At 40.1% G+C, this 26808-nt stretch overlaps 2 protein-coding genes across 2 annotated transcripts in view; one reads left to right on the forward strand and one right to left on the reverse strand.

Annotated features, from left to right (window-relative positions):
* ACAD9 (acyl-CoA dehydrogenase family member 9) overlaps nt 1–21096 on the forward strand; it is a 62237-nt gene extending 41141 nt beyond the window's left edge. Inside the window, exons 10-18 of the mRNA XM_074958128.1 lie at nt 146–216; nt 625–744; nt 2414–2542; nt 12749–12828; nt 14533–14659; nt 17078–17155; nt 17685–17813; nt 19793–19865; nt 20728–21096. Of these exons, the coding sequence (XP_074814229.1) occupies nt 146–216; nt 625–744; nt 2414–2542; nt 12749–12828; nt 14533–14659; nt 17078–17155; nt 17685–17813; nt 19793–19865; nt 20728–20828 (908 nt within the window). The 3' untranslated portion in view covers nt 20829–21096. The remainder of the gene's footprint in view (nt 1–145; nt 217–624; nt 745–2413; nt 2543–12748; nt 12829–14532; nt 14660–17077; nt 17156–17684; nt 17814–19792; nt 19866–20727) is intronic.
* CFAP92 (cilia and flagella associated protein 92 (putative)) overlaps nt 19305–26808 on the reverse strand; it is a 131331-nt gene continuing 123827 nt past the window's right edge. Inside the window, exons 18-21 of the mRNA XM_074958126.1 lie at nt 25912–26114; nt 23333–23529; nt 21965–22068; nt 19305–19555 (exon numbers count right to left, since the gene is read on the reverse strand). Coding sequence (XP_074814227.1) covers nt 19512–19555; nt 21965–22068; nt 23333–23529; nt 25912–26114 — 548 coding nt within the window. The 3' untranslated portion in view covers nt 19305–19511. The remainder of the gene's footprint in view (nt 19556–21964; nt 22069–23332; nt 23530–25911; nt 26115–26808) is intronic.

Below are 26808 nucleotides of genomic sequence, written 5' to 3' on the forward strand. Positions count from 1 at the left end.
TTTAATTATGTAAGATATACCATTTACATACAGCTGAGATTACATATTCAGGGAACAACTGAGTTGTTTTAATGAGTTATTTTAAATACCTTTTAAAAAAGATTCCACTCATTGATGTGTTCTCTCTATTTTTTTTTTTTTTAAGAAATGACAGCAGAATATGCTTGTACAAGAAAACAGTTCAATAAGAAACTGAGTGATTTTGGATTAATACAGGTAATCAAGAAACTGAAAACCTATGTTAGAAGATTCTCTCAGCCTGTGGTTTTCATGATTTGTTTATTGAATAAGGGGTGGGAGAAGGATTTTGTTGCAGCTACTGGTTTAAAAAAAATGTTGCTGGATTGCTAGATGCTTGGTATTCAATCTGCATAAATTTAGTCTAGAACCTTGTGTGCTGATGTTTTGAATATATAGAAGTATTAATGTATCAAACTTAAAACTTTTTCAAGTTTTTTCGTACAAATACAATTGCTATTCTAAATAGCATTTAATATTTAATGATGTAATACGTATAAAAGCTTCACTTAATTATGCACTAAATTTTATTATGACTGCTGACCTGACTATAACAACTCTACATCTAAATGTATGGATGGTAAATGTTTGTTTGCTATTTGGCAGGAGAAGTTTACCCTTATGGCTGTGAAAGCATATGTAATGGAGAGCATGGCTTACCTCACTGCAGGAATGATGGACAGGCCAGGAGTGCCCGATTGTTCAGTTGAGGCAGCTATGGTTAAGGTAATCCATTTTATTGAAAAAGACCAAGCATAAAACATTAGAATAACAACATTTAAATTAAAACTTCTATTTCTGATGCAGTTTGAACTTGTAGCCTCTTATCCGAGACATTCAGACACCACAGTGGTGGGTGTGATACAAGAACTTGTAAAGAGCATGGTTTGTTTTCACTCTCACCCTCACTTTGGTGGCCCTTCAGGGCCTGATCTAGGCTCTTGTCTTCCTAAGTACTCTAATCTCCCCAGAATTTCCAGGAGCAGCTGCATTTTGACATTGCCACATACAAATCTTGGCTATGCACATAGTGAAGAGAGAGAGAGCATCTGAAATTCAGTCCTCATCCAAATGTCTCTTGCAAAAAGATACTGAATATTCCAGTTTCCTCAGCTCTTCTCAAATTTGACTTTACACAGAGCAGCCTAGAGCTGTTCTTTCACTGTTGGACAGACTGACACAAGATTGAAGTGTTGCCGGTGAGCAAGGGGAATTGTTCTGAGGATCCTGCTTACACATGCCCAGTATTTAGGGAGTAGGGGTGCAAATAGAAAGTCAGCAGGTGTGGAATTTGGGGATAACATTGGATTACTCTCCAATTGTGAGAGGCCTGTATTGTGGCAGTCGTCAAAGACAACAGTATCCAGGTGTTTCTCCAGGCATGGACCACCCCACCCAGTCAAAATGTAACTAGTAAGGACCCACTGTCCTGGCTTTCCTTGAAATTGACTCAGAAGCTGGGAAACTTGCAGAATGCAGCTGCTCCCTTGCTCCTTAGGATAGGGGTGAGGGAGGGAGTCAGACCTGCCCTCTGTACTGGCTGGCAATATGTAAAAGGATACAATTCAGGGCTTTACTGTTGATATCTCTCCAGCATTTCCTAAATTAGTTTTCAGAATGTTGCTAACTGGCAAAGCTTTCTTGAGAACTGAAGGCTTTCCACTACCTAGAAGGTGAACCTATGTTACTACGTGCTCAGTCCAAAGTAACTTGCTTCCTGGACATGTGAATTTGGGGAGATTTAAACTGTTGAGTGGTCTGCTCCATTCTCTCCCAGTTCATGGATCTGAATCCCCAGGGAGCTCACAGTGGAGTTTCCATGTGACCTAGGGGAAAGGAGGAGCCAGCATGGCACAAAGTCAATCCTCTTTTTAAAAGGATGAAAGAGACTAAGTTTGAGATTTTTGGGCAGTAGAATACTGTGAGATTTTGGATGGAAGGTACTATAGAAATGTTAAGTATGTTTATCTTTCTGTAGTCTGAATACAAGTAGCTATTTTGTTAAGGTGGCATCAGTCCTCTAGCATGGATTAATCTCTAAAGCAGGCTGAAAGTAATTCTACTGTCTTGTGTTCATCTATCCTAATAGAGAATTACCATGTTGTTTTTATGATACGGAGTTTGGAGTGGCTGTTCAGTCTGAACATTAATTTTTATGGACCAGTGCACTTCCCACGTACTGTAACCAGTGCAATCACAGAAAACTTTAAATTGTCTCGGATGAAAGCCACTGCAAGATACATATTTTGCAAGTTGTTTATATAAACAGTTAATCCCAATTCATTCTTAGTCTTATCCCTCTTTTTGACTTAGGATATAAGAATAAAGCAATCTAGTTTCTGTTTAACTTTAATTACTGCGACAGTAGATGCCAACTTTACTGTGCTTTTGGCAGGTATTTAGTTCTGAAGGTGCTTGGATTTGTGTAAGTGAAGCTTTACAAGTTCTTGGAGGCCTTGGCTATATGAAAGATTACCCCTATGAACGTTATCTCCGGGACAGCAGGATCCTTTTGATTTTTGAGGCAAGTATGAATAGATTCATAGATACTAAGGTCAGAAGGGACCATTATGATCATCTAGTCTGACCTCCTGCACAACGCAGCCCACAGAATCTCACCCACCCACTCCTGCAAAAAAAACCTCTCACCTATGTCTGAGCTATTGAAGTCCTCAAATCGTGATTTAAAGACTTCAAGGAGCAGAGAATCCTCCAGCAAGTGACCTGTGACCCATGCTACAGAGGAAGGCAAAAAACCTCCAGGGCCTCTTCCAGTCTGCCCTGGAGGAAAATTCCTTCCCGACCCCAAATATGGCGATCAGCTAAATCCTGAGTATATGAGCACGATTCACCAGCTAGATACCCAGGAAAGAATTTTCTGTAGTAACTCAGATCCCACCCCATCTAACATCCCATTACAGGCCATTGGGCCTATTTACCAGGAATATTTAAAGATCAATTAATTACCAAAATCATGTTGTCCCATAATACCATCTCCTCCATAAACTTATCGAGCTTAATCTTAAAGCCAAATAGGTCTTTTGCCCCCACTGCTTCCCTTGGAAGGCTATTCCAAAACTTCACTCCTCTGATGGTTAGAAACCTTCATCTAATTTCAAGTCTAAACTTCCCAATGACCAGTTTATATCCATTTGTTCTTGTGTCCACATTGGTACTGAGCTTAAATAATTCCTCGCCCTCTCCGGTATTTATCCCTCTGATATATTTATAGAGAGCAATCATATCTCCCCTCAACCTTCTTTTAGTTAGGCTAAACAAGCCAAACTCCTTGAGTCTCCTTTTATAAGACAGGTTTTCCATTCCTCGGATCATCCTAGTAGCCCTTCGCTGTACCTGTTCCAGTTTGAATTCATCTTTCTTAAAGATGGGAGACCAGAACTGCACACAGTATTCCAGGTGAGGTCTCACCAGTGCCTTGTATAACGGTACTAAAACCTCCTTATCTCTACTGGAAATACCTCGCCTGATGCATCCCAAGACCGCATTAGCTTTTTTCACGGCCGTATCACATTGGCGGCTCATAGTCATCCTATGATCAACCAATACTCCAAGGTCCTTCTCCTCCTCCGTTACTTCTAATTGATGCGTCCCCAGCTTATAACTAAAATTCTTGTTATTAATCCCTAAGTACATAACCTTATGCTTCTCACTATTAAATTTCATCCTATTACTTTTACTCCAGTTTACAAGGTCATCCAACTCTTCCTGTATGATTTCCCGGTCCTTCTCTAAATTGGCAATACCTCCCAGCTTTGTATCATCCACAGACTTTATTAGCGCACTCCCACTTTTTGTGCCAAGGTCATTAATAAAAGGTTAAATAAGATTGGTCCCAAAACTGATCCCTGAGGAACTCCACTGGTAACTTCCCTCCAGCCTGACAGTTCACCTTTCAGTAGGACCTGCTGTAGTCTCCCTGTTAACCAATTCCTTATCCACCTTTCAATTTTCATATTAATCCCCATCTTTTCCAATTTAACTAATAATTCCCAATGTGGCATGGTATCAAACGCCTTACTGAAGTCTAGGTAAATTAGATCCACTGCGTTTCCTTTGTCTAAAAAATCTGTTACTTTTTTAAAGAAGGAGATCAGGTTGGTTTGGCACGATCTTCCTTTTGTAAAACCATGTTGTATTTTGTCCCATTTACCATTGACTTCAATGTCCTTAACTACTTTCTCCTTCAAAAGTTTTTCCAAGACCTTGCATACTACAGATGTCAAACTAACAGGCCTGTAGTTACCCGGATCACTTTTTTTCCTTTCTTAAAAATAGGAACTATGTTAGCAATTCTCCAATCATACGGTACAACCCCTGAGTTTACAGATTCATTAAAAATTCTTGCTAATGGGCTTGCAACTTCGTGTGCCAATTCCTTTAATATTCTTGGATGAAGATTATCTGGGCCCCCCGATTTAGTCCCATTAAGCTGTTCAAGTTTTGCTTCTACCTCAGATATGGTAATATCTACCTCCATATCCTCATTCCCATTTGTCATGCTACTATTATCCCTAAGATCCTCTTTAGCCTTATTAAAGACTGAGGCAAAGTATTTAAGATATTGGGCCATGCCTGGATTATCCTTGACCTCCACTCCATCCTCGGTGTTTAGTGGTCCCACTTCTTCTTTGCTACTGTAAATCAGAACAACTCTACCTTCCAAGTTTTCTTGGCATAAATTTGAAACTAAATGAAACAAATTCTATATAGCATTCTTTCAGAATGGACAACGAATCGTGTTAATGACCTTCATTTGGAGTTTCAAATTTTCTGCTGTATCAGCTGGAATTATCTGATGTGCCATGGAGAAGAGTGTTCCTTCTGTAAAGACCGTAGGACATGCAGGGTCTAGAGAATAGATTGCTCCTTTTTGGGCACACAGTTTGAATACCCAATGGAACTGACATCTGTCTGTCCCTAAAGAGTCAGTGGTATGTCTTTTTTTGGGAAGACATTCTGACTGACATAATTGCCTCCTCTTTAAACATTTAGAAACTGACCATTTTGACCAAAATGATAGTAGCTATTACTAACTATGGTATCAGGAGAAAACATAGTGAAAGGAAAAAAACACAGTCCCAGCTCAGCATTTTTATAGCCAGAGGATTCTGACTCAAAATTTAAAAAATCCATTATTTACTTTATGCTTTTTAACTAAAACTTATAACCAGCTTACACCAAGTAAATATGCTTCATTGCGTGTTAGTTGCTTAAATAAGAGGTTCATTGGGGTGAAGTCTTATTAGTAACAAGAGAATTTTCCACTAACTTCCCTCCATTCTTATTCTTTGTTTTGTGATGAATCAGTGCTAACACATGGGTCAGGTTTGGTGGTAAGAACTCTAGACAAAATGTTCAGGTGTTTCAGAATGCATGAATGTTAGTTTCTACATTTGGAATTGCTTTCTCTAATGGAATTGTTTGACTCAAACAGAAGTTTGTTCAAAGATACTTTGTGATGTAGCTTACTTTTTTGGAGCGTAAGCATAGATAAACTTAGTTTATCTTGTAAAGATTCTTCCTCACAGGCTTCTTACAAGTAAAAAACAAAAACAAAACAAAAAAGAAATTTTGAGTAAAATTTGTCTGAGACCACCAAGCCTATGACAGTCCCAGAGTATGATTTTTTTAAAAATAAATCTTGTTGATTGCAAAATACATTCTCCCTTGTTTCATAGCTGGGTCATCAGTAATCATTCCTCTAGTTTGTTTGACTCGGGTTTTCAGTATAGATTTTTTCCAGAAGAACTATTACAAATAGAGGGCAATTCTCACTTTAATTTTAACAGGACATCAAAAGTTCTGTGCCACAAATGAAAATGTCCTATAATTGTCAGGCCACTGGCATTCACCTAGCTTTACCACACCTATATCCAATTTTTATTTCACTGCGTTAACTAAATCAGTGAGCTCCACAACTGATCAGTTAGTGAAACAAAAATTCGGAGCAACTGAAAGTTGGTCCTTCAAAGTAAAGGAAGGATTTGGCGGATAGAAGGATTTTTTTTTTTTCTGGTTATCCCAAATACGGGAAGACTTTCCTACCAGATTTATAGGAAGTCTGAGTCAAGTCAACTTTCATCAAAAACATTGCAATTACATCTCTTTTTTTAAAAATGCTTGCTTTCTATCCAGTCTTCTCTTCTAATCTTGACACTTGGGTAAGTTCCTCCCTTGCTACCAGATGGAGACAATACACTGACCATGTTGGTGATGTCATCCCTGTTCATAAGGGCCTTACTGAGTCATCGGGGTCAGTTGTTTCTCTCTCCAGCAGCAGGGATGCACAGTATTTTACCAGCTGACAACAGAAGTCTGAAGAGAAGGAAAGGCCTGGTCCCTCCTTCCCATCCTACCAAAAGAAATTGGCCTAGCGGTGTTATAAAATGTCTTACAGAAATTTACTAGTCATTCTTACTTTATAAATCCCCTTTCCTCTGGATTTGTAGCAACCAGGATCAGGCCCGTCATTAATTCATCACATATTTGGCACCAGCCTGGTATCTCTAGTACATTTCCCCATCTCCATCAATCCTCCTTATTTCTGGATTTTGTCTACATCTGTTAGAACAATCACATAATGGACTGTTTGGCACCAAACTCTTCAATATCAGGTTCACTTCTTGTTCTGCTTCTACTTGCCAAGTAGGCATCTGGGGTTAGTTACAATAATTTTTCAAAGTTTCCTTATTAAAGCAATGTAATATGTGATAGTCCTACTGACTGACAACATTTCTGTTGTTCTAATTAATGTACAGCTTCCTCTTTTTCTTGTGCTGTTACATATTTGTGGACTAGCAGAAGAAAGCCCATTGGTTTTTTCCACAAGTCAACAAATAAAATGGTCAGAATTTCAAAATTAAGATACAGAAAAGCAAGCCGAAACCAATGGTATAAAATGGTCTTCTTCTGTATGAATTGAGCAAGAGGAATTTACTCCTCTCCCTCCCCCCATTTTGATTGTCAGCCAAAAATATTAAAACAGACTAAAAAAATATGGTGGGAAAGGGTTTCCTTTGTTTAATAAAAGAACAAAATAAGTACCTATGTAGCAAATACATTTTATGTTGTCCCAGTAATCTAGCAGAGTAGAGAGGAGTAGATTAGAGGATAAATTAAAATAGTACAAATGATTCTCATTTCTTTTGTCAGGGGTCTTGTGCATTCCAATTAAGCATAAAGGGACCACATTCTCAAATGTATATTCCTCTTAATTTATACCCTTCTGGCTGCATTCCTTTTTAAGCTCGTCCTTCTGTTCCTTAATTGGCCAGACTTTACGGTGACACCTGTCATTACTTTCTTGGACAGGAGCCATATTGCCTCTGTATTACTCCCTGACAGAAGGTAAAGGTTCAGGAGTAGAGCCTGAGTTTCCCATAAAGGTGGCTGTATAAGAATCACTCTGGCTGGTTTATGAATGACAATTGAAAGAATATTTTACCTACTTTATTTTGTGCTCGGTGTCAGAGGATCAGACTGATATGGCAGGACTGGGCCTATGGGCTCTTTGTTTGTTTGCAAATGCCTGTTGGAATCCTAAGGTAATAGTTACGGAGTGCTGCCATTCTCCACTGAAGTAGATGAGTCCCACAAGTTTAAACAAACCACACAGGAGCACATTGACTTAAACCCTATCTCTCAGGGTGTTGAGGATGAATACATCAAAAGTTGAAGGCACTCAATATCCTACACTAATAGGGGCCATATAAGTACCTCATAAAGATAGTGTGGAAGAAAACAAACTCCACTTTTAGGTTGGAAGCAAATTTCAAATAAAAAATATCAAAAACTCCTTATTGCCATAACCACTGCCTCTGCCAATTACCTCCATTACCATTGCCACCCCTGTAATATATCCAAACATAAACAATACTATCTAGTCTAATAAAACCCAATGGCCAAGGCCTTCACATGTTAGTAATTTATTTAAGTATTGTTTAAAAAATTTATTTTTTAAAATTCAGAACATGTCATATAAGCAAACAATTAAATAAAAAACAAATAAATCAGTAGAAATAAAAGTATATGACATTACCACAAATGACTCTAGGGAATTTGAATTGGAAATAGATGCGTTTTATGAAGGGGTTGATATGATGGCCATTCCAGGGGTTTGTAGTGTATTGGGAGAAAGGAGCCCTTGTTGTTGTTTAGTTACCCAATTATAAATAACCAGACTCATACTCAGAGAGTATTCAGAGTAGCAGCCGTGTTAGTCTGTATTCGCAAAAAGAAAAGGAGTACTAGTGGCACCTTAGAGACTAACCAATTTATTTGAGCATAAGCTTTCGTGAGCTACAGCTCACTTCATCGGATGCATTCAATGGAAATGCACTGGAAATTTCCACTGAATGCATCCTATGAAGTGAGCTGTAGCTCACGAAAGCTTATGCTCAAATAAATTGGTTAGTCTCTAAGGTGTGACTAGTACTCCTTTTCTCTTTTCAGAGAGTATGTTCTGCCACTGGAAATTTTACCTGTACTGAAATGATCCCAGTAACTAACAATTTAACCTGTACCATCTTACAATATACCCCTTCTTATGCTATTGATGTTAATGCCTCTCAAAGGTATTTGAAAATAGTTAAACAACAGATGTGGTATAATGCTATCCCCGAAAGAGATGTAGTAGGACATCGAATAACCATAATTAATGACACATTTGAGACTGTGAAATTCACCCTGCCCCTATCCAGCTTTCAGATTACTTCCATGTATCCCAGTTGTTCCAAGGGAGCTGCTATCCAGTTCGAACAGCAAAGAGCATGGGTCTCCTCTAGGAAGAAAAGAGGCTTAGCTGGACACTTACAGGATGGTGCAAATAGTGCAGCAGCAATTTGGAATATTGTTAAGGGACAACAACATAATAAGAGATTAGAACAACTAGAGAGAGCCACAGGTGCAAGCTGAAGTTGGTGAATTACCAAAAATTTGTCCTAAAAAAACAAATTAAACAAAAATTAACAACTTTAAACAAAACAAGGGCAACAACAAAATAAGAAATTAGAACAACTAGAGAGAGAAGATAGGCAAGTCTTGCAAACTTCTGTTTGCCTGGGATTGGTAACTTTTTTTCAGTGGGTATGTATCATTAATTATAGCAGTTGACAGATGCATTTTTATGCCTGGGCTGGTGAGCTTTCTTGATTATCTTAAATTTCTGAGCTAGGCAAATCCTTTTCTCCTCCAAGGTAAACTTTTCGATACAATGTTTTTGTTAAAACAAAATTTCATATTTCTTAGCTTTTCCTTACTAATCTTATTTGGAAACTTTTCACTTTAATAATGGAGTCCTTTTGCATTGGAAAGATTTGATACAAATCTGTGTCCTAGATGTGCATCTGCCTCATATTTGGGAGGCTTATTCTTTTTAGTATTTTTGGGATGGCATCATGACCACCAAAATTCTATGCAGCTATATGATATTTTATGCACATTATTAAATGAGCATATTTGCAAATAATTGGAATGTAACAAACTTCAGTTTGTGGTCAGTTAACCCCCAAGCAGTGGCAGGGGTAGGAACTTGGCATGGGTAGGTGGGTGCTAGAGGGTGCCTGAAGGGCTCTGAGACTACCAGGGTGGATGATAGGGTAGGTCGGGGGTTCAGGTGTCAGGTGACTCTGTGGAGGCTGTCTGGGGGAGAGGCTCTTGGACGATAGTTGAGGTATTTGGGCTGATCTCTGGATAGGGGAGCCTGGTCCACTATTGAGTCCCCTCACGGTCTGCCCTTGCTGCCACCTACGCCTCCCAGCTGTTCTTTTCTCACTTGACTCCAGTGCTGGAAGCAGCTGTTCAAAAAGCAAACAGGTTGCCTGCAAAATAGGCACCACAATGGCTCTTGGTGGTAAAAGCAGCAACTACAACTGTGTGATACTCGGCAGCCCTATGGCATTGCCATTTTAAATAGTCATTCTTAAGACGTGAAGCTAAAGGATTGTGTTTAGATTTGGTTTAAACAGGTTTTGCTAATCTGTTTTTAACAAGGTTTGCTAGCCAGCTTAGGTGACCCCAAACAGAAATATATTTCAAAAAGTTTATTCAAATCTTAACAGTTTAGTCCATCCAGATTCTCCAGTCAAGCAGTCGGTAGGATCTTAAAACATTCCACCTTCATTAGAAGGCTTTCAATAACTTATTCTTTGATACCAGCTGCTGTAGTTCGCCTCTGAAATACAGTAAATTTCATTTGAATCACCTCTTTAAAATGCTGTAAATTGTTTGCTCTGAAGAATGGTATTTAACACCAAGTATACAACAAAATCAATTAATTTCCCATGTACGCAGTCTATATATTTAATTGTTTCGGCCAGTTTATTTTAAAATGAACAGCTGGCAGAAGAAGATATCATGTTAGACTGGCACCTGCTAATACTGCAGTAGTTTGTCACCATTTCTGTTACCTTCACACTTCTGAAGGGATTGCAGTTAAGCAATTTAAAGCTTCTTATTGGGCATAAATTTTGCATACCAGGTAAAAGCCCAGCAGCTAGTTCTTTCTTTCGCTCCCCTCCCCTTCTACTTCCAAAAGCACTAATATAACACTAATTTGTCTGCGTTAGATATAAGCTGTTGTCAAAAACCATTTAAATTCTTGGCATTTAGGGAGGTTTTATGTGTGCACAACTTATCGGAAATATGGCTGTCTTTTTAAAGCAAAATTTAATGATTAAACAGGAATAAATGCTTCACCTCTTTTCCCAGATAAGTGTGGGCAAAGAACTCTGGCAACAATAACTTCCTTCTTTTTTTAGTGCATAAGCGTTATCTAGGTATTACATAAAGTCTTATTGACTTAATCAGTGCTCAGCCTAATAAAATGGACTCTGTCCTCATGGTTTCATTCATATTTTAAAAGGTCCATAAAGACAGGAAGAACAGTTTCAATGGCAAACTTTGGGATTTTGCAGAGGCAGAGTACTATGCACAGAGAGAAGGCTTCAGTTTACTGGGATTTTGCTGACACTTAATACACAATCTTAAAATCTTGGCAAATGGCTGCCAGAAATACACAGAATAAGAATACTATGATAGCTGGAACAGGGATCCAGTGGCCGTTAATCAGCAAATGAACGTCTCTTTCTGCCAGTTGGCCGAAACACAACTCTCTACCATGTTGGCTTTCCTCTGTCAAAAATTCAAAAGGACAAAAAAAAAAATTCAGTCTTAAAGTTTGTGGAAAAATGGGTATTGTAGCTAAATAGGGCTTAAAGAACAACAATTATATATAAGTAAATTTCTGTATGTGTAAGATAATAGGTCACTAGTTTGAATTAATTACCCAATACCATTTTCCTATTAGCCAACAGTAGATTATGTATGGTGAGGGTTGAGTAAAGTGTGATGAGACTTTATCATGAACAGTATATAGCCTTATTTTATGCTGCCAAAATTTTTTGTTCCTAAAGATGTTCAGAATGCTATATACTCACAGGCTTTAACTCTCTTGAGTCTTTCCTCCTAAGTTAATGTTTTCCTAATTTGAAGCGGTGATTACTTGGCATAAAAGCAGCTGCTTGACAAGTTTAAAGATACTTGTGTTTTTCTTTGACAAAAACATTGGGAAAAGTTTACATTCTATCTCATTGTGGGGGCTAGAACAAGCACTATCAGACAAGAAAGTATGTTTCTACTGCAGGCAAGGACAGAATGCTTATGTTTATTTCAGCATTATTATTCCCTTGCATCTTCTTTCAAGGAAAAAATCCTAATGTGGTGGTGGCAGCGATAACAGACAGCTCTCTAAATCAGCATTAGCAGCTACAAGCTTTGAGGCCTGGCTAGAAGAAAAAATGATTTTCCAATTTGAATGTAATATCCAAATACATTTAGTGCAGGATAAGTTCATGTTTATTTCAGTTTGAAATTGGTTTCTAAAAATGCAACTGTGGAAGAGGAAAGTGGAATTAAATTAAAATGGACTTCTAGAGTATTCAAATAAAACTAAATCTGTGGGAGCAAAGTGCTGTTGATTTTGGAGTGCTCTGACATTCATATTGTAGACCAAATATGCCTGATGTTTAGTGGTGGTGTTGCCCTTTCCTTTTATTTAGAGAAGTGAAGTATGCAGTGTTTACTTCTCTAAGCAAAGAGGCAGACCAAAGCAGTCACTAAGCACCAGTGACGCTTGGGATGTGTTGAACAATTGGGTTTTGAATCTCATCAAACTAAAAATAGCTAGAAGCTTCAAAGAAAAAGAGGCTCCAGAATTCATTAATGTCGTTTTAAAAGATCAAGTAAAATAATCCTGAAAGCTGAAAATTATCGATCTAATCTAGCTGGGGCAGTAAGGTAAATACTGTGGATTGCTTGTGGCTACTTATAAACTAGAACTGCATGAAATGTGTAACTTAAAAAATGCAAAAGATATGTGAATAAGTAGGTATGTTAGCTAAACAACTTGTGTTCAAAATTATAACGCTAATTCCCATGTTTTAATTCATTTGTTATTGATTCTTTTGCAGTATTTTGTCTGCCAGCAATAGTGAGGGAGTTCTTTGTCTTGGATAGACCACCAAAGTGGAGTTCATCCTAAAATGAATTTGAATTCTTAAAAGTAATGTGGAAAAAGAACATATCACACCCTACCTTTAAACATTAAAAACTCGTTATTTAAAAAAATATGTGCATTGCATAACTAGGTTTATGAAATACTGGAGGTAATGGGCACCTGGTATTGACTATATTTGTATCATGTCTCTTACAGGGAACAAATGAAATTCTGCGAATGTATATTGCTTTGACGGGTATGCAGTATGCAGGAAAAATCTTAACTGGAAAAATTAAGTATGTTCTTACTACTTGCTAGTAACATTCACTTAAGTTATCCAAAATTGATAGTCAATACATTGCCATTTAACAGCAGGTTAGAGCAGAGAGATTGCAAGCAAAAATTAGAGTATTTTGAGACCTTCACAAAACTTTGAAAAGTCATTTCAACTCTTGATGCTTGTTTAGACATCTTCTCTGTAGGTTTATGAACTTTAGACAACTCCATTTTATTTTACAACTTTAAAACAGTGACTTAAATCTCTACATGTTTTACTAGTCTACATGGGTGGACTAGAGTAAATCTGTCTTGTAGTACCTTTTAATCATCCAGCGAGTAATGTAACTTTTTTGTCCAGAAATTCATTAATGGCTATTCTTATATACTAAGCCATGCTCAGCAGCCTTGTTCTAGGACAGCTGTAGGATCCTCAACTCAGTGATAACAGAGCCTGGGTTTCTAGATTTTATAGGGAAAAGGCTCTAGCCTACTTAAAGAATATACGAGCCTTTTGTAATTTAGTCCTGGCATCTTTGATAAGGTAGCTGCATTCTGCTTCACAACATGCTGTATATTTTGAACACTCTTATACTACTGCTAACCAGACTAAGCAGTAAGGTAAAGACTTAATAAGGAGGGAAACCACAAAAATGTTGGCTAACCTTCCAGTACTTTCTACGGCTATTACAATAGTTTGAGACCTCCCTCCGTCCTGCAGCCCGCAAACCTCCTCCACCATCTTGCTCTTCGTTACCTTTATTTCACTGTCATTTGTCAGTTGTGTTGCAGTAGCGCCAACAGTACATTCGGCACTTCCCAAACATAGTACGATGCCGGGCTTGGCTCCAGTGGGGGTTTTTGCACCAGCGCAACTACACCACTAACTGCTCCAGTGCAAAACCCCAGGACAGAGACCCGCACCAGTGTAAAATGTGCCTTGCACTGGTGCAGCTTAAGTAGCAGAATAAGCTGCGCTGGTACATGTTGCTTTTACATTAGTGCAACTGCATTGGTACCAAAACCAAACAGACCCCAGGGTACACATGCCCACCGTCTGCTCCAAAGATCTTACAGTCGGCAAAGCTCTGCTCCCCCCCGCCTTTTCTCTTGGTGGTAGATGGGGGAGGCAAGAAGCAGAGCAGGATAGAGAAATTCCTGCTACAGCCGCTGCTTCTGAGAGAGAGAGCATGTGTGCTCCTATTTCTCCTTTCTACTTTTACCCCGTTCATGGGACCTTAGTCATTTGGGTGCTTCTGAAAATTTTATCCAGCATCCCCATATTTGTTTGCAAGCATCTTCAGGAGTCTTCTGTTTCCTGGGTTTTCCCTAAATGACACAGTGCGTGTTTGGCTATAACTCAAGGATAAACCACAACAGCACCAAATATACAAAGATAAGGGCATGGGAGAAAGTCCACATTCAGAAAGGTAATGAAGATGGGCTTGGGTGTTATGATTAAGGGAGAGCACCAGAAATTTGTTTAGTTTGCAAGAGATGGGGTTAATATGAGCCCATTAAAGGCTTTGGTGACTGGCAAAGTTCATGCCAGATTGTAGTTTGTTCAGCATGCAATGAGCTCTGATATATATGTATACATTTGTTTCTTCTTTGCACTTGTATTGCTGATTCTGAGGACATTTCCCGTGTTTGAGATGTGGGGATGGGGGGCGGGGAGGGAGAGAGGTACAGTCTTCAGCGTACGTTGTCCTATAATGTTTCAGGGAAATGAAGAAAGGAAATGTCGGCGTGGCATTGGAGATATTTGTGAACAAATTCCATGACAGCATGGGCAGAAAAGTGGATTTAGGCCTAGTTGGCAAAGATGGAGTAGCACATCCCAGCCTTGAGGTAAGTACTGAATGTTAATTATCAAACAAACCTATTGGTGGACTAGAAAAGCCAGTGTCAACTACTTGACAGTTTTCCTTCATCTTAACTCAAGGGGAGGTGCAGGAAGCAGTGCCCTTATAGAATATCTGGATTCTGGCCTACCACCACGCTAACTTGGGTCTCTCAGTTCTTTGTCACAGCCTTAGGCCCTGATCCTGCAGAAATTTAAGTGTGGGCTTTATTTGTATATAGTGTAAAATTGGGAGTGTATAGAAAAATGACAATGACCCTTTCAAAGGAAGGGAAGAAATTAGTGGAGAGTAGCACAAGTTTGTCACAGTAGAAACTCTTACCAGTTCCTTCCTCATCTGACTCCCTTCTCTTTCAAAGTATTGCTCATTTTCTTGGCCTTAGTGGAACCCCTTTTTTCTTTTTTCCTTTCTCTAATTCCTCTCCTTTTATTGAATAGTTTGGTCCTAGACAGGGCTTTGTGTTACATGCATGATAATAAGCATTGGTTTACAAATGGATGACCTAGTGCAGTGGAGTACATGTGACTTGGTAGCTGCAGAAAGTAAAATATAGTTTTCCCCATCTATCATTAAGATGCAAAAATCATAGGAAAACAGTGAAGTGGTTTTATTGTGCTAGATAATTTTGCTCGGTGTTAGTGGCACTCAGACACAGAGAACTTACTAATACTATTCTGCTCACACAGGGGAGCTTTAACAATGTGAAGTTATCCCCAGGATAGGTACTTTGTGCTCTATGGTGCCAAAAGAGTGACGGGATGTCACTTAAAAATTAATCCATTTTTTTTACTACAGCAAATTCTCTGCTGCTGGCTTCATTCTGAGAGGTATATCAGTTATGAATCTTTTCTACAAGAGGTTCAAGCCATGCTTTTTTGTTCTCTCTGCACTGTGAAAACCATAAAATAGTGCTAAAAGTTATACTTGAGAGTTGCTACAAGCTAAATATGCTGTGTTCAGTATTTTCCTCCTGCTTGGTGCCAGGAGTTGAGAGAATTGATCAGTTTTGATGTATCACCATTCTCAGGATTAATAGCCTTAGACCTAACAATTTTGCTGTAGATAACTAAATGGCATTACCTCAGTATTTGCAGCATTTCTTATTCCTGAGCGTTTGCTATATTTCCCAACACTGCAAATGCCGAGACCTTCTCAGGTAAAATTGGGAAGTTTTAATGTACAATGTATAATGTATAGCCACTGTGCTGTACTTGCCTTTGTGGAAGAGTAAGTGAAATTAATGCCTGCAGAATGGGCTCTTAAAAACGAACTAGCATTTGCTAACCAAGGAAAACCTTGGTAATGCTTGGCTGAGGGAAGCTGCAACCAACTACTATTTCTCTCAGGGAAAGGGCAGTCCGATGCTTCCTAACTACAGTGCCTCTTCTCCTTTTGGAAAGTGGCGGGTTTTCTTCCCTGTTGGGAATGTCCCTTCACAAATCAGAAGTAAAAGATCACTTCAAAACCGGATTCTTAGAAAAGACCAAAATTACCCAGATCTCTTATGGGTAACGAACATACTTCATCATTAACTGTAATGTTTCTTTTTTCAAGTGTCCTGCAAGGCAATATTTTTAATTAAATTGGTAATTTTGTTTTGTTTTGTTTGCTATATGAAGGCAGCCTGCCAGGTGTTTTTTGAAGGGTTACTTCTGCTTCTTTTTACTGAAGAAATATTATTAAAATGCCAAGACTGGACTTCCAGACATGTTCATTTTGATCTTTAACACCATTAACTGAGGTGGCAAAGGTGCTATGTCTAGCAAAGTCTTCCTTTATCCAAAATGCTCATCGAGTTTAAAAACAACAACCCAACTTGCTATTTTGAAAGGTACTGTTGAAAACTGGTGGCACTTGCTACATTCGGACCTGGTACTGCACTTGTTGACTTCAGTGGAAGCAGGTCGTTCAGGCTGGAATTACGCACATTTTTTCCCCTGTACAACTGCCCTGTTCGTTGCTTATTGCGCCCTCTTTCTTCTCCTTTCCCCTTTGATGCACGACAGCATTGAGGTGCTTTAACAGGATGGCAATGAGCCTCAGACTCGACACTTCACTAAAATTCAGCCTTTTTAAATTAAACATTTATTTTTAACATAGCCAGTGCAGTTCTGAAATCAAGGAATTAGAAGTTGTGCTACACCTGTTAGGAATATTTAAATTACTGCCTTCTCACAACAGTCTGAGCTTTCCCACGCTCAGTAAGTAGTCCCATCCAGCTCTGGGTTTTGGATTCCTGACTGGGCAGTGAAGGAGCAGCTTGCCCTTTCAACCTTTACGCTATGTAAACTGTTTGGCTAAATCTGCAGTGTTGCCAGTTGTTAATCTAGTTTCTTACAGAGCACTCAAAACACGTATTTAAAATAATTACTAAACAGTAGATCCCCTTTGTTTTCACTTACAGGAAAGCAGCAAGAAACTTGAAGAAAACATCTATTATTTTGGAACTACAGTGGAAGGCTTGCTAAGGAGGTTTGGCAAAGTAATCACATTTTTTAATAGGATTTTCATGTTGAATAGGTTACACCAGAATTTAAAACTGACAAAATACGGACAGTGGTTTGCCTCATGATAAGCTAGTATTCCTCGCGTATAATACAGTTCCATCTAATGTATTAAATAAAATCGGTGGGGATTCTACGTTCACCCTTGGTAGTGGTAGACAGCCTCTGCTGAAAGTTCTGTCGTCACTGCAATTAGCTGCCAACAGGTGCGAAGAATTGCTGGAGTCCCTGATGCCCTTAATGTAAAATCTGTGTCATGCATGACACTTAAGGACCATTTACAGCTAAGGAGGAAGGGGATAATACGTGTGCAAAAGCAAAGGAAATTGAAGGGTAAAAGTTTGTTACACTGGCTTGACGGGCTGTGCTAAAGGAAGTAAACCAGTGACACAAGCATACGTTCTTTTTTGAAATGTACTACATTGTGTTTGGGTGACATTGCTGGGTAATTGCGGTTTTAAATGATGTAATGGAAGCTGCTAAACTTATTTTTTTAATCTTCTCTAGACTATAGTTGATGAGCAGTTGGTTCTGAAGAGAGTGGCAGATGTCTCCATTAATTTGTATGCAATGACAGCAGCTATATCCAGGGCTAGTCGATCCATCTGTATTGGTCTACGCAATCATGATCATGAAGTAAGTGCACTTACATTTTCTATGACTGACTAATGCATGTGGTCACACCCTTTCAATATCCTATCTAAAGAGTCTGTTGAAACTAGAGTTTTCTATGGAGAACTGCAGACCCTGTACCTTAACTTCAGGTTAAGTTCTAGGACCATCTAGAGAGCAGAGACCTTTGTAGCTGTATTCACAGCCGCTGCAGATTGGAATGAGATCCTTTCTCTCCTCCACTGAAGCGATGGTTCTGCGTGCTCTGTGCAACAGGATAGACTTTAAGGAGCTAACACAGGGGTGGGCAAACTTTTTGGCCCTCGGGCCAGTTCAGGGTTGCAAAACAGTATGGAGGGCCAGGTATGGAAGGCTGTGCCTCCGCAGAGAGCCTGGCCCCCTCCCACTTGCCGCCCCCTGACTGTCCCCCTCAGAAACTCCGACCCATCCAACCCCCCCCAGCCCAATCCTTGTCCCCTAACCGCCCCCTCTGGAACCCCAACCCCCCCGCTCCCTGTCCCCTGACTGCCCCCACACCCCCACCCCACTGCCCCCACACCCCCACCCCAACCCTAACTGCTCCCCCAGGATCCCACACCCTATCCAAACCTCCCTGTCCTCCCCCCCGCCATCCAACCCCCCTGCTCCCTGTCTCCTGACTGCCCCCTGGGACCTCCTGCCCCTTATCCAACCTCCCCCCCCCCCCCCGCCCCATTACCACGCTGCTCAAAGCGGCAGGACAGGCTTATTGGGAGGTGGGCAGGTGAAGGGTGGGCCTTCAGGTAAACCAGGGAAAGTCCACTTTCACTTCAACAGAAATGTACTCCTGTCTTTAAGAATGCTGTTGGGCTGCAAGTCTTTTATAAATTGAGACTATGCACATTAGCATCTCAAGTTTTGGAGAGCCACAGAAGAGAGACTTTTTGTTTTTCATTTAACGCTGGGGTGGGCAAACTTTTTGGGCCACATCTGGGTATGGAAATTGTATGGCGGGCCATGAATGCTCACAAAATTGGGGGTGAGGGTTCTGGCTGGGGGGTGCTCCAGGCTGGGACTGAGGGGTTCAGGAGGGGGATCAGGGCTGGGGGTCAGAGGAGCAAGCTCTGGGCAGCGCTTATCTCAAGCAGCTCCCAGAAGCAGCAGCATGTCCCCAATCCGGCTTCTATGCGCAGGCGCGGCCAGACAGCTCTGTGTGCTGCCCCTGCAGCTCCCACTGGCTGCAGTTCCCGGCCAATGGGAGCTGCGGGGGCAGTGAGCGGAGCCCCCAGCTAAAGCGCAAGGGCTGGATGCAGCCCCCGGGCCATAGTTTGCCCACCACTGATTTAACTGTTATAGCAGTACAGTGAGATTTATAAAAACAGGTTCATCACAGAATATAGAGAACACAGTTGTTCACAAATAAAACGGACAATACAGCAAGAGGTTTCTAATGGATGTTACATTAAATACCTCTCGGGTAGGAGAGGAAAAGAAATATGGAGTAAGTTAACCAACTTCAGTTTGTGATCTTTGTACACAAATGATATTTTATGAATTATTAAAGCTAACACTGTCATCCAAGTATTCTCTCTAATACCACATAATTTTCCCCAGACATAATGGGTGGGAGATCTAAAATAATTAAAACTTCAGTCTTTAATGAACTTGGTATGTGAGGTTTTTTTTTGGTTTTTTTTTTGGTAAAGTCACGTCTGGATTTGTAACGGAGTACCCATCTTCTAGTCACTGTTGGGTGATAGGGTTATTCCATTTACTGGAAGTAGTAGCTGTGGAAAAAATGGCAACCTGTCAGAATTCTTCCCACTTGTATCAATAGAAAACCAGGCTCTATACCATAAGACTAAAAGAAGAATTACACTCACACACACCTGATCTCAAACTCATTAGCTTTTAAATACATTTAGCATGAGTTAGTAGTAATTATTTTCTTGGAGAAACTTGTTTGTATTACAATATTGTATGATTTGCTTAATACCTTTCTTTTGTTGGATTTCTTTTATCAGGTGCTGCTTACAAATATTTTCTGCACAGAGGCATATTTTAAGAATAATTATGCCATGGTGGAGTTAGAAAAATGTAAGTACTCTAGTAGTGGGAAGGATAAACTTAATGTGATTAGAACAAACTATATGCAAGGACCTAACATGGCTTATGAGGATGTTGAATGCACATAAGCGGCTTCACTTGGGATTAGGGTGGGTGTCACCAGATGGCACTGACTAGTACTGGCCTGTTAAGAACTTCTGAAACTAACAAATAAAGAAATGCTGCTTTGGTTTTGGGATGCAGTTTGTTTGTTTTTTTTAGGGGGGAAGGTGTTGCTCCATGGGAACAGGGCATTGATGGTTTGGCTGAAGATTCTGAAAGCCCAAAGGTTGTCATAAACCACATACAGGCAATTCCCTCTAAAACTGGTGTTCCATGAAACAAGTTGCCCTAATGTACCCCAACACCTACCATTTGGCAGAGGGACAACACTATTTATACAGAAGTGTCTAACTCCCGCTCTCATGGTTATTGGTAATACAAATATCAAGAGCTCCTCATACACAGAATTCTTAAGAGAAAACTAATGAGTGCCACCTTCAAGGCCTGGCCCAACTTCCTCTCTTGGGATCTGCTGATTTCTGTAATATGCATAGCATTGTTAGGAAGGAAAAAGGCCACAGACGCTGCTATTGAACCAATTAGTAATATAGGTCGCTTAAGTGGTACTAGCGATAGACTGCTCTGCGCTCTACCATATAATAAATGCAATTTAGGGAAGCTCAAACCTGTTCCTAAAGTCTTGAAATATTAGTCAAAGTTGCTGTTTCTTAGTCTTCCTCCTGTGCTGGCACAATAGATGTTTGGACTCTTCAGACTTTTTGCAAATAAATGCATACTAGTGTCCTGAATTTAACTATTATGTTTTTCTTTGCTTCTCCCCCCACCCCAGATGCTGCTGAAAACCTGGATGACAGTATTAAAAAAGCTGCACAGCAGGTGCTGGAAAAGAGAGCCTATATCTGTCCCCATCCACTAGAGAGGACATTCTGATCAGGGAGCCGATTAACAGATCGGAAACTATATTTTTCACCAGCTGCTGAATGTAATTGTAATCTTGTAAAATAAAACATCTTCTCACACCACGGTGGGGAAGAGACTAAAAAGAAACCACTAGTCAAACCTTTCTAAGAGTAGGCTAAAGTGATGCTCATTCAGCTATGGGTATTTACATGAGATGGCCCATGAAGAAAACTTTTTACAACCTGAACAGTTATTGGGAAGAAGAATACAGCCAAGCCTTTCATCATTGGCCCAATACATATGACTGCCACCTATTTTCTCATCCTTGGCTTCAGAAAGTATTACAGGAATGAAAATGTCACTTTCCAGCCACTGTCATACAAATTAGAGTTGACAAATTTAAAAATAATGAATTTTTTTTTTTTTTTTGCCAGCTACAAGTTTGAAAAGCTTGTGTGTGTTACTGATATCAGTAAGTGGATGAACAAACTTTTTGCTAATGGTGAAATGTTTATGTTCAAATGATGGTGTATAAAAATTAACTCTCACAGTGAGAACTATGGGCTTGTCTGTCTGCTCCTGCTGGGAACATAAGGACGCCCATCAGTCAAGTGAGCATTCTCCTGAACCTACGTTGGTGCTTTAATGGTGTCTTTTGTAAAAACAAATGGTAAGTGACGTGTACTCAAAACTTAGAGGGGAGAAAGAAACAGGCAAGCCTTGCTGTATGGGGTTCAGACACTTCTAATTTAGCTTCCTCTCTGCCTATGATCATTCTAGCTGTGGATAAAGGGAAATTGCTTGGGAATCTAGGGAGAGGTAACTTTCTGCAGCATTGGGGGGGAGGAAAGGTTCTACAAGGGTCAGCACCTCCTTGCCCTCCTGGAGTTTGAGTAATCAATCCTCCCTAGGGGGTCATTAATATCTGACAGGCTGATATGCACTGAAACCATTACACAGGCTGTCTATACTTGGAGTTGGAGATATAAATTCTGGCTACATACACAGGCCAGCTAGCCCCTCATGCGGTACTATATTTGTAGCAGATTAGCGCAATCACAGCTAAGGCTTGTATGTCTCCTGAAGCTAGAATTTACAGCTCTATTTTAGGCATGCCTCCAATCCATCCCCTCTAGCACTTTGTATTTTAGTTGCTACCAAATTACCTGACTCTTGAGTGGAGTCTTGCTGTAGCAGAAGGGTTGTATCCTCCCCTTTCTTGACTGGTCTCTTTCTCTTGTAAAGAAAGGAATGTTCATAACAAAGTAACCTGGAATGAAAAATCAACATGCTAATTACATATGTCTTCACAAACACTGCACTATCTGTGACAAAGGATTTAATTTTCTGTAAATATGGCATATAATAGCATAGAAATATGCACAGGGACTTGTACAATACAGTAAATCAGTTGTTAAAACCACTAATTTTAAGCCCTTCACTATACTAACCATGAAGTCTTTCCCCTCCAAAGGTTTTATGGGTCCTCACAGAACAAGTTTGTTAGGAGCTAATGAATACTTGGTTGTACCTACATTTCTGCCAACTGAAAGCATAATAAATGCCCTTAATTTTCCAGTCAGATGATTGTACTCATGGAAGGATCCTGTAATACTAGAAAAGCTGTTTTAACATCTGTTAGGATGTCCTCCTTCCCTTTGCTTACTCAGTACCAAACACCTTTTCAGCTACTATTAATTCCTTACTTTCTATATGTTTAGTAGTAGTATGCAGAAAACTAGCACTGCAGAATTATGGCAGCATTGTGCCCTACAGGTGCTGATTTATAAACTGAGATGGTTCTTTTTTACAAGCAAAGTTACATGGGTGAAGCACTCCTTGATGTGTATTGGATAAGTATTATTAAAGGGCTGAATAGTCATCAGTAACTGACTGTGAAAATTAACTAGAAAGTTAGTTGACTCACTTGAGCTGAATTTGTGCCCTGTGTTACATCTGTAAATCTCAAATAACCCCCTTGCAAGTAGTGAAGTTTCTTTATATGCTACACCAAGTGAATCAAGCACCATTAACCAAGCATACTTAAAAATTCCTCTGTTTTCACACAGTGATACACATATACCGACAGGTATTACATTGAAAACACACCTATATAAGTGAGTGCATGGTCATGACAGTATACTTCCTTGAGCACAAAGGTTTTCCTTGGAATTGTCTATACTGTACGCAATAGAGTAGGCACAAGCTTCCTTCAGCGTTAGTACTGAAATTAAGCCCCTATGATGGTGTCGGACCAATATGCTCCTCAGCATGAGAATTAACATAATCTTGATCACTTTAAGTCATTAAAAGCTTATGCAAGAGCAGGAGCATTACCCTAGTATCCTTCCCAACTCTGGGGTAATTACATTCTATTTACCCAAGTTACTCCTTGCATTTTTCATTTCCTTCCTAAATGAATTTGGGTTCTTGTGCATTGTAAACATTACTGTGCTGTACCCTCAATTACTATGCCATTCTGTGCATCCTGACTAAGCTGCAGGTCAGCTGCTTCTCCAAACTAAGTGGCTTACTTGAAGTCGGCTCCTTTCAGCTTTTCAAACTTCCTGTGTTCCATGTCATGGCAGGGAACTATATTCCCATTCCACTTCAAGCTGTGCTGGTCTTCAAGACCTGGAACAAATCCACTGGTGGTGCTCCTCTTTCTCATCAGGTCTGGGTAACTGCCAGTGGCAGGTAGATGCTGCAACACTGACAGTGCTGGGATAGGCTAGGACAGTACAACAAAATTAAGCAGAAACAGGTTTCAGCCTGTGCAGTACTTCTTTTGCTTATTGAATACCCATACTATAAACAAACATTTATGTTTAACAACATGGGCACATGTTAGTAAACTAAGTCCTGCTCTAACTTTTTTTAATTTTATTTTTGCTCAACAGGGCAAAATCCTGGGGCCAACATTTGAATCCCAAAAAGCAGGTTTTTTCAAAGGATGACCTCAGTAAAAGGAAACATCTATTTTCTCCTCGACTGTTTCCCACGTATCTAGAAGAGTCAAGGCATACAAACACAGTTTGAAATAAGCTGTCAGCAACTACTGATGTGTATGGGGGAAAAGCTGGCTGTTTGTTAGTCATTCCATACTGATAAGATGAGTGCTCTCTGTGCAAAGAGAGCTTTATGTGCTGGTTTCTGGCTAACACTGCTATAATTGCTCAAGTTCAAGAGTTTAAAAAAAAGTGAGAGAAGGAGTCTGGCCTCGTGGTGCACAAGCCCAGTCCTAAAGTATTTTGTCGCATGAACAAGCTGGCTGCAAGAGCGGGAAAGCGCAATTCCTGAGCATTTAGGTGTCACGAGTCTCAGTTGTATTTTCATTTTACTGCAGCAAAGTCTCATGCGTCATCAGTATTCAAGACCAAACATACAACGGTCTTATTTACAAGGTTTTGTCACTACTCTTTACTCTCTAAATCCATGTAACCTTTTGTTTCCTGGGCAGAAAAAATTCATGCCCCATTAACTATCACACAGAGAAGCTGTAAAGTAGCTCAGTAACACTGACACACACTAGAGAACGGAAGGAATGCCTGAAAATTAGGGTGCCTATTGTATCAGTTACCTCCTCTGTGTCAGTGACTATATTGGATGAGGCTCTAGTATTCTAGCGGCAGCACCCAGACCTCAAAAGATGATACGAAAACACTTCAAGGAGGCAGGAATCCTACCGAGCAAGACAATGAGGAGGATGACGACACTGCTTACAGTACAGAGAAGGGAAGAGTCCTGGGCACTTACTTAGGAAGTGGCCTCTCAGGTGCTGCAATGCAAGCTTTTAAAAAATATACAACTAGCCTGGCTAAGACACAGCCTAAGGCACCATAATCAAAAAGAAAGTGATGGAAACTACAAGTTGAATTAGGGACTCAATAGGGGAGGGGAGTGATTGAGTTCAGGTAAGGGTCTAAGTTCAGGTAAGGGGTTCTCACATTGGGGGTTGGGACCCCTCAGGGGGTCATGAGGTTATTACACAGGGGGTCATGAGCTGTCAGCTTCCGCCCCACTTTGCATTTATAATGGTGTTAAATATATTTAAAAGTATTTTTAATTTATAACAGGGCGGGGGGGTTGCACTCAGAGGCTTGCTGTGTGGAAGGGGTCACCAGTACAAAAGTTTGAGAACCACTGGTCTAAGGGGAAAATATGCAGGTAGAGAAATTAAGTTCAAGCTCTTCCATTAAAAAAAGACGAACGGGCAGAAAAGAGTGACTTTTTTTTATCGTTATTACTGCATTTGCTTTGGAAAGGGAAAGACAAGCATTTTACAGCACACTTAACTTCAACCCAAACTCTGAGAGTGTGAACTGGAGAAAGGAGAGAGGGTCTGAGGGCATGCTGCTGCGCGTTCATCCAAAACAAAAAGGGATGTGGCGGATGTTTGCTTTAACTTTGCTTTGTAATAAACAATCGACGGTTCCTGTTTTTTGTTTTTTTTTTCCCTCTCCAAAGTATTTGTAACTGAAAGGAATCTCCACTTTGAGTTTTAAAGTTTTCTCATTGTTTGGGTCAGTCATTTATATGCAGTCACTAACCATCTGATTCATCCAACAAGAGACTAGTTCGGTGCAGGCCACCCCTGTAGCTTTTCATATCAACTAATGCAAATCATTGAATCTTACAGGGCTGGGGGGTGTCTGTGTGTTTTCTTCAGTGTCAGCTCGCACTACAGTGCTAAGAAAGCCCATACTGCATAATGGTTTTCAGGAGAGTGTATGGTGGGAGAGTTGGTGTTTAGTCCATAGAAGTGGTTTGGGCCCTGCGTAGCTTTCAGTGGAGAATATTACAATTTATCTTAGTGCTTTTAAGCCAGCTGGCCAAAATCATATTCACCTTCTCCCCCAGAGTAACTAAGTTTAACAGTGTTTTCCTGGCTGGTAAATTATTCTGAGAGTTTGGTAAGGCTGAGCTAAGTGGAGCCATATGCCTCAAAGATAGCAATGACTCTTTAAATGATAATCTATGTCAACAAAATATCTTGATCAGCTAAATATGGAAATTGTTTTAAAATGCTGCAGACTGTCTATCAGCATGGCACTCATAGGTGCTGTTCCTATGGGAACCCCAACCCTTAGGATCCCAGAGAAATGCACATTACCTGCAGGATCATGTCTGGTCTCTTAAGTGAGAATTTCTCTGGTTCATCTTTCAGAAGTCCCTTTAGTTTGTCTAGCTGGGCACTGGCTTTTGGGCCACGTGTGGTTAGCTCAGCTGCTGTGGAGCACCTGTAAACTTTCAGCTTGGTGTCATCAAATATAGTTTTCTGAAGCTGACCAGAGTCTTCATGCAGCCAAGTGTCCACTGAAAAGAAAAATAATGACAGGAAACAAGTGTTTACGCAAGACTGGACTGATATTCAAGAGAAGGGCCTGCAATTACAGCTGAACAACCTTCCTCACAAGGTTTCATCTGTACCAAACCATACTGGGCAGCAAACACACACACCAACAAAGATCTGGGTGCAAATTCATGCAGAACAAATGAAAATGAGTTTGGTCCTACTGGTTTCTATTCTGAACCTATCACACAACGAGAAGCACACTATAGGCCCAGGCCTATTGCTAGTCATATATGTAGTGCACTAGCAAAAACAGAGCAATAGAACTGACCCTAGTCAGGCTCATTGGCACCTCTGCAAGTTCTACTCAGTCTTAATTGTTTCTAAGTGGAAAATACAGACCCAAACATCCAAGTGTAATTCCATGTTTATCAAAACCAAACGTTAAGAAAACTTCCTGCTCAGTGTGCATTTGTGGCAGTGGAGTTCATGACACGCCTGGGGGAGAACAGAATACCACGTATTGAATTTGGCCAAGAAGTTACAAATTTAAGTCTCCAATCCTCTTTGTTGCCAGTTAGGAAGCAGTGTGTGGAGTGAGGCATGTTGTAGCCTGGTGTTGGAGACAAAAGACTGAACTGGATCTCCGTGGGCACCTCCTCCGGCTTCTCTGTCTGACATTAGTTCTGGTCTGAGAGGCAGCTGGCTGCCTGACCT

Source organism: Natator depressus, chromosome 7, assembly GCF_965152275.1.
Source record: "Natator depressus isolate rNatDep1 chromosome 7, rNatDep2.hap1, whole genome shotgun sequence".
Taxonomy (NCBI): Eukaryota; Metazoa; Chordata; order Testudines; family Cheloniidae; genus Natator; species Natator depressus.